An 8,634-nucleotide genomic window follows, 5' to 3' on the forward strand; every position below is an offset into this window, starting at 1 on the left:
CTAATATTCTAATCTAAGCTTAAGAGGTAGCATTATCAAACACTTATAAAAACCACTTACGAATGTTAATCTGTCACATAAATAACGCTGTCACGTGACCATTATTTCATACACGGGCGCATTTTTTATTCATGAACTTTTTTTCTTTCGTCAATGGTATCCATTCAACTAACTATGTCAACTTCACGCAAAAAAAAAAGAGAACCCCGAAAGAGTTCAAGTTGACTGAAATCCACGTATACTGTGTATCAGCAGAATTTTACGATTTCAGATTATATCATCTACCTACTTACATATACATATGTTGCATATATGATACGCTTAATACGCTTATATACTGCAGGAATTTTTTGCAAATTGACGTACCAATATTGTGTTCTAATCAGCGATGTGTATTTTCCATACAGGGTGACATATTTAGCGGATTAAATGACGGATTACTGAGTAGAGCTGAAGCTTTAGCTGTTGCCGATATTAAACATCAAACCAACTCGCCTAGCAGTTTATCACCTTTAAAGCATGATATGATGTACCATACCATGGGAGCTCCACACCATCCACCACCCAACTCCAGACCCCATCAAGTGAGTTATTCGTTGGAAATTTTCGCAAATTATTTAATCACCAGTAGGGTGTAACTAGGTACTCTATTTATAAATGGTGGACATTTTTTTCGTTTTTCTTCGCTCCCACTCCCTAAAGTTGTTAGGTACCTGAGGTGAGAAAATCACACCATAAAATTTCCAGCCCCCTCGGTGAAAAATAAGAGGTGCTGGTGAACTCTCCAATCAATGTAATCTGACAACATTTTTAAAATTGTGAACTTTCTAGTTCTAACACCTCAGTCAAGTCCCTTCTTAGGTAAAATCTACTTACATACCTATTTTAGCCTCCTATCGCCACTCAAGACTAACCACTGGATTAGAGGGGAAAGCTCTGATTTATACCTACTTACTTGTAAAAAAAATATTTGATGACGCCCTAATGTTGTCGGATTTCATGAAAAAAATTTCTCCCATCATGTTAGTAAAAATAAGTCGTGCTAGGAAACCTCCCTCCTACCAATCTTAAAATATATAAAAAATCTAAAAAAAAATGTTACATTCTAATCCTTGTAGGTATTTGGTTCATTTTCATTAGAGATACTGTTAAATAATTTTGACCTCTCTACATGATAAAAAAAAGTGAAACTTGCCCCTTTTCTAAAAAAATGAAAAAAAGGATTTTTTACATTTTTTTTCTTCTAAATTTTAGTCCTTGGATTTGGTCAATCTTCATAAGAAAAACACTGGTATGTCAGATTTTTAAAAAACTTGGGAAAACAATTCATCACTAACAAATATGTATAGTTTTACAATTTTGCAATATTTTGTCTGACTATCAAGAACTTGGAACAATTTTCGACATATCTACGGCATCGTGTCAGCCTTTTAAAAACTTGTAGAAAAGTGACCAATTTCTGAAATTTTGAAATAGAGTAACATTGAAGTGGACGTTTAGATCTTAATAAGTCCGATTTCCAAGAGCTTGTAATAAAGTTAGGTCAAATTTTCACAGAAAGACTTATTGACGTTCTGAAATCGTGTAATGTACGATTTTTGAAAACTTGGAAAAATCCTTAAGAATCCCTATCAACGAGATTTCATTTTTAGGTTTAAAGCAAAAAACATAATATCCATGATTCCATGATTTGAAACGTTCCTCGCAGAGGAGACTTTACCTCCATTTTAAAAAAAATTTTCAACTTTGGCGATCTCTGTGTAGATGGTCAAGATTGTTGAGGGGACTGGGGGAAGGTTTTTCTTGAAAAAAGAATTACCTATCTAGACGTATTCTGCACAGAGATGAAACATTTTCGAGTAATTTGTACATCTACAGACGTCAATTTTTCATCTTTTTCGATATTTCTTAATTTTGGAGGTTTCATAAAAGGGGATCATTATCATTTGGAGTGCCAGAGGGTGTTCTTCTTGAAGAAGTGGGTTATCAATGTAAAAGTACTCTGCTGAGAAATGAAACATTTTCAAAAAAATTTGTACAAGAACAAATTTCTCATTTTTTTGTTGATTTTTTTCGACTTTGAGAGGCTTTAGTGCTTATTTAGAAAGATTCTGCCCATCGGTGAAAAATTTTCAAAAAATGTGTACAGATACATCAATTTTTATATTTTTATATTTTTCCCTGATTTGGTGGGGGGGGGGTCCATACAAGAGAGCCAACATCATTTGGAGGCCGAACAAAGGTTATTTCTTGAAAAGGGGTTTATGTAGAGCAAATGTGGAAATGAGTTATTTTCAAAAAATTTTCCCGATTTTGATTTATTCTCATTTTTTGTGATTTTTTTCAACTTTGAGGGGCTTCTCACTACGGGGGGGGGCCAATATGGTTTGAATTGCCGGGGAAAGTTATTTCTTGAAAATGGGATTATTTCGAAAAATTCTCAAGCAGGGACAAAGAATCTTCATAAATTGAACTTTTTTTTCATTTTTCGATATTTTTCCAGGGCCAACAGCAACATTTTTTTCCAGATATAGTCCGGCATATGACAATAGGAGTACTTGAACCCCCCCCCCGGCCGATACTCCGAGACAAGTGTTTTCTTAAAGGGGGCATCCTAAGGAACATTTTAAAGCAAACTTGCCCAAAAAAAAGTTGGCCTTACTTACAAAATGGCGGCCATTTTGATTGACAGGTCAGCCGAAATCGTAGATTTTGCGTTTCAACATAGGACCTGCACGAAATTTTTTAAACATTACAAAAGTAGATCGAAAGATCATGCAAAAATTTATCACCTGTCAAAATTTCAAGTGCTAAAGTGCGTTTTTCGATTTATGGTGAATTTTTGAAAATCCAATTTAGGCCAAAAATGAGGGAAAAAATCAAAATTTTACCAAATTGACCAAGAAAGCTGAAATTTGTGATATACCCGATTTTCGACATGCCAAATCGATTGGAAACTGTTTCAAACCGTTTTGAGCAGTTCTGGAGCCTCCAGTAGATTTTTGAAACTCGAAATTCCCACAAAATTCCATCAAATTGGACTTGTAAAACTGAATTTTATTCTAAAAAGTAAATTCAATACGCTACGAAGTATACTGCAGGTGAATTTCAAGTCGTTTTGGAGCCTCCAGCGACTTTTTGAAATTTCCTGAAGCCTTCAGCAGGTTTTTGAAACTTTAAATTTTCACAAAATTTCATCAAATGAAGTTGGAAAGCTGAAATTTACTCTACACTCCAATTTTAACACCCTCTGAAAACGACTTCAGGTGGGTTCAAGTCATTTTAGAGCCTCCAGCGACTTTTTTGAAAATTACTGGAGCCTCCAGTAGATTTTTAAAACTTGAAATTCCCGCAACATTAATTTATCAAATGGAGTTGGCAAGCTGAAATTTACTTCGCGGACTACATGGTGGTTTCAAATGGTTTCGAAGCTTCCAGCTACTTTTAAGAAATTTCAATTTGCCAAAAACACGCCATATACATACAACTTTTCAAAAAGTCGCTGGAGGCTCCAAAACGACTTGAAATCCACCAGCAGTCAACTTCGTAGCGTATTGAAGTTAGTTTGCAGAATGAATTTCAACTCTCCATCTCAGTTTGATGGAAATTTCAAGTTTCAAAAATCTACTGGAAGCTCCAGTAATTTTCAAAAAAGTCGCTGGAGGCTTCAGAAAATTTCAAAAAGTTGCTGGAGGCTCCAAAACGACTTGAAATTTACCTGCAGTACTTCGTAGCGTATTGAATTTACTTTTTAGGATAAATTTCAGTTTTACAAGTCCAATTTGATGGGATTTTGTGGGAATTTCGAGTTTCAAAAATCTGCTGGAGGCTCCAGAACTGCTCAAAACGCTTTGAAACAGTTTCCAATCGATTTGGCATGTCGAAAATCGGGTATATCACAAATTTCAGCTTTCTTGGTCAATTTGGTAAAATTTTGATTTTTTCCCTCATTTTTGGCCTAAATTGGATTTTTAAAAATTCACCATAAATCGAAAAACACACTTTAGCACTTGAAGTTTTGACAGGTGATAAATTTTTGCATGATCTTTCGATCTACCTTTGTAAGGCTTGAAAAATTTCGTGCAAGTCTAATGTTGAAACGCAAAATCTGCGATTTCGGCTGACCTGTCAATCAAAATGACCGCCATTTTCTAAGTAAGGCCAACTTTTTTTTGGGCAAGGTTGCTTTAAAATGTTCCTTAGGATGCCCCCTTTAAAAAAAACTTGTCCCGGAGGATCGGCGGGGTGGGGAGGTGCAATTACTTCTATTGTCGTATGCCGGACTAATAGGGGAAAAATGAAAAATTGCGAATTAGAAAATTTGTTCAGATGTCGTGAAGCTGGCTAAAAAGGTGAAAAATTAATGAAACACATCGCAAAATTTAATTTAAAAAAGTAAAAAGTTGAAAATTGGAAAAAATTATTAAAAATTGATGAAAACTTACAGAAAACATTGTAAAAGCTGTTGAAATTGCATTAAAAATAACTCAAATTCACTATAAAATTGACCAAAGCACGAAAAAGCCAAGCAAAATATCGCGAAAATTCTTCAAAAATGTATTACAATGCCATGAAAACATTTTGAAACTACAAAAAGTTGATTAAAAATGACTAAATAAAAAAAATCCCAAAAAATGCTTAATACAGATCGTTGATAACAAATTATGCAAAAAAAATGTTCCGTAAATATGTTAAGAGAGGGGGGAGGGGGGAGGGAACGTGGGTGAGCTAAAATTTTATGTTCAAATTTTGCGCTTTTCTAATCTCTTCAAACATCTCAATCATTTAAATTTTTGATTTCATTTTCACCTTTGAAGCTCTTGCTAATGGAATAAAATTGGGAGGATAAAAAAACTTATTTCAAAATAACAAATTTTAAAAAAATATAAAAAATTTTTTTGGAAAATTTGAGTGACATTTGAAAAAAAATCTTACCAATTTTTCGAATTAAAACGGAAAGTTTCAAAGTAGGCCTAAAATAAGTAAGAGATGAAATGACAATTTTGTCATTTGATGGGTATAATTTTGTATTCATTTCTTCTTCAAGTCTGGAATTTTTTAATAACGGGAGAGCTAAAGCTCTTGAAAATCAATATTTCGAGAAGTATAAAAAACGATGTTCTATCATGTGATAAGTTAAGAACTAATAACAAGTTTATTATTTTGCTTCAAAATTCAAAAATTCAAATGATGATTTTTTTTGAAAAATTTTAAATTTCAAATGGGCAAAAGCTCTTTTATTTACATTTTTTTATACTGGACGGGTATAATTGCCAGGATTTGTACGCCCAGTTTCGAGGGGTTATTAGTCTAGATTCGGGTTGAAAGATTATTTTCTCTGATGAATTTAAGAATATTTTCCATCTGTTTGTTATTGGAAAATTAGTATTTTGAGAGGCATAAAAATGATAGAATTTGAATAATTTTTTTTTTTAAATTCAAAATGAGAAAAAAAACAAAACTTTTGAAGATCAGTATTTTGAGATGTATAAAAAATACGTTTTTTGTGTGATGAACGAAGTTTACCTATTATGTTTGCTTCAAAATTTTGAAATACAAAAAATTCAAACTTGAAAAATAAAAACAAACAAGCCCGTGTGAAGAAAGACCAAAAGCTTTCGAAAATTCATGTTTAGAGAATTTTACATCTTGAAGTCATATCTCAACCTGGAAGAGAGTTGTATTGTGGACGATGAAAGGGGGGCTCAATTTTTCAAGTAGAGTAGATACACGATACACCCCACGTAGGTATTCAAAAGTCTTCTTTCGTCCCTCGTATAAGAAAATCCTAACCTGGCTGCGCCGTAATTTGTAATTTTTATATGTATACGTACCTATTTTAATAAATACCTGCTCCCCTAACTCATTCAAAAAATGAAAAAAAAAAAGGGGGAGATGAATGTGGCATAAAGGTATGCGCTCTTTTGTAATGAAAAACTAATAAACATCAGGAAGTACACTATATGTACACTTGAATACTTTCGTAGTGAGAAAATCTTTATTCAGCTGCGAGGTGGCGCTTTATTTGAAAACATCATTTTACGGTAAAGGAAAGCTTATTTATTCGCCATTTGTTTCACTGGCGGCTGTGTGTAAATCATCGGTAACGCGATGCAAAGGCAATCTGGCTTTTTAAAAAATGACGATAGTTGGGTTAAAAGGCGCGCATTTTTCTTTCGCGCGAACATACTCTGGTATAGGTAGGGGTGCGGGTGGGCAGGGCAGCAGTGAGCTGGATTCGGGATTCGAAAGTTGACTTTGGGATACAGTTCATATGTCAATGAGAGATAGAAGCTAGAGAGAAGGCGTAATGATGAAATATTCGTCGCCTGGGAGTACAAGTGGTGAGGAAGTAACAGTGAATCATTGTCCTGTCTGTTACTACCCTTGTCGATTGGAAAGGGGCAAACTACCCCGTCCGACAATTGGAACAGGGCCGTGCGACCACCCCGTGGGACTACCACAGAAAGGGTAATACACCGTTATATAATAACAATTCGAATCAATTATTCATTCGATTACATGTTTGTACACTTCGTGTTTTATCATCTCTAATCCTCTTCGCGATCCGCCCGCCTTTCTTGTTATACAGTATACGCATATACGAGTATATACGTATGTATAATATACTTCAAATTTGTTAAACCGATCTATCCCTTTGGTGTCACCCCTTTCTATATGTACCTACTACTCTTTTTTTTTTCATTCATTCGTTCATTCATTCGTTCATTCATTGCGTTTAAAGTGCTTTTATGTTAAGTATCAAAACATGTTACTTCTTATTATTGTTAACAATAGTGTGAAATTTTTTACTAGCTACGCTCGTTTTAATTTTTCTGCTCGATTTGAGAGACATACACCGACGATTAAGCGCACCGCACCGCGCACGAGAGGACGAATTACGAATTACGAGTACATCGTATCTGGAGTTGTTGGCTATAATCACGCTTGTTGGTCGTATGTTTCAGGTAAACCATCACGGTATGGACGGTTTAGATATGCTGGAGCCTTTGACATCTTCCGGAATGACGACGCTGACGCCTTTATCGGACGGCGGCGCCCACGGTCACCTGCAGGGAGCTTCGATGTACGGGCCATCGATGAACGGCATGATGTCCGGTCACCATCACCACCACCATCACCACGGCGGACCTCTGTCCAGTCACGTACCACCTACTCACCATCATCCGGGCGGCCACCATCCCGGAATGCCGGTCGGCCTACAGCATCCGGACTCGGATACCGATCCGCGAGAACTGGAGGCGTTCGCCGAACGCTTCAAGCAGAGGAGAATCAAATTAGGCGTGACGCAGGCGGACGTCGGCAAAGCTTTAGCAAATCTCAAACTTCCAGGCGTCGGCGCCTTATCGCAATCGACCATTTGTCGTTTCGAATCGTTAACCTTATCGCACAATAATATGATCGCTTTGAAACCTATCCTACAAGCGTGGCTAGAAGAAGCTGAAGCGCAAGCCAAGAACAAACGAAGAGATCCGGACGCACCCAGTGTACTTCCAGCCGGCGAAAAGAAACGAAAAAGAACCTCCATAGCCGCTCCGGAGAAGAGATCGCTGGAAGCGTATTTCGCTGTACAGCCTAGACCATCGGGCGAGAAAATCGCCGCCATTGCCGAAAAATTAGATTTAAAAAAGAACGTCGTTAGGGTTTGGTTTTGTAATCAGAGGCAAAAACAGAAAAGAATGAAATTCGCCGCTCAACATTGACCATGTTTCAATTTTTTTTCTACCTACCTACTCGTCGTATCTTCTCGAGCGTGTACCTACGAATTTTTGTTTTTCGTTTGGCTTTTTATTTCGTTTTTACCTTATTGTTGGTTTGTTTCGAACGAAACATTCGAATAGTCGCTGTAATGGTTGGAAAATCACTTCGAACGTATTTTCATCTCAAGATCCCTCATTTTTATCGTAGGTATTTTTCTACCTCTAAAATATTGATTTGCTCATCGAACGAAGATAAAATTTAATTGAAAGCGATAAAACTGGCAAACATTTAAGCAAGCAGGAAGGTGACTGAGGAGTCAATGAAAACATGGTATACCAACCAGGCAATAGAAGTATCATATTTCTGTTAGGCAACAACATCAAAAACCTTCCGACTGCAACAACAAGCTCACTTTATATTGATTCCATTTACAAAGACTAGCTCATCAAAAGAATATTCCCGCTGAAAAGGGACAGGGAGGTACTCCATAGGCAGAAAACTTTTCCATCGAAAGAGAGGCCAAAATACACCATCAGTCAATATTTCAGGAGTTAAAAGTATAAAATTTGGGTCAAAAATGCGAACACAATCAAAATTACAACAAATTGACTCAGAAAACCAAAATTTGACGTGCACCCTATTTTCAACCTCACGCCCCCCCGCCCCCCAACAACTGGTGAATCGATTGGAAACGAATTCGAATCATTTTGAACAGTTTTGAAGTCTCTGGCAGATTTTTGAAATTGAAATTCCCACAAAATTTTGTCCAATGAAATTGGAAAAGCTAAAATTTACCTAGTTTATGTTCTAATTTCAACACGCTGACTAGAAAATGTCTCACAAGGGAACCTCTTGAGGTGTCCGCCTCCAATTTGAACGGGACCGCGATTTTTGGAAAGAGCATGTTCTAAA

At 36.2% G+C, this 8,634-nt stretch overlaps 1 protein-coding gene across 2 annotated transcripts in view; it reads left to right on the top strand.

The window, feature by feature from the left end:
- acj6 (abnormal chemosensory protein 6) overlaps window positions 1-8,395 on the top strand; it is a 44,671-nt gene extending 36,276 nt beyond the window's left edge. For both annotated transcript variants that reach the window (XM_065366104.1, XM_065366103.1), the window contains 2 exons: window positions 408-584; window positions 6,969-8,395. In XM_065366104.1, coding sequence (XP_065222176.1) covers window positions 408-584; window positions 6,969-7,724 — 933 coding nt within the window. In that variant the 3' untranslated portion in view covers window positions 7,725-8,395. The remainder of the gene's footprint in view (window positions 1-407; window positions 585-6,968) is intronic.
- The last annotated feature ends 239 nt before the right edge of the window (window positions 8,396-8,634 follow it).

Source organism: Planococcus citri, chromosome 5, assembly GCF_950023065.1.
Source record: "Planococcus citri chromosome 5, ihPlaCitr1.1, whole genome shotgun sequence".
NCBI lineage: Eukaryota > Metazoa > Arthropoda > Insecta > Hemiptera > Pseudococcidae > Planococcus > Planococcus citri.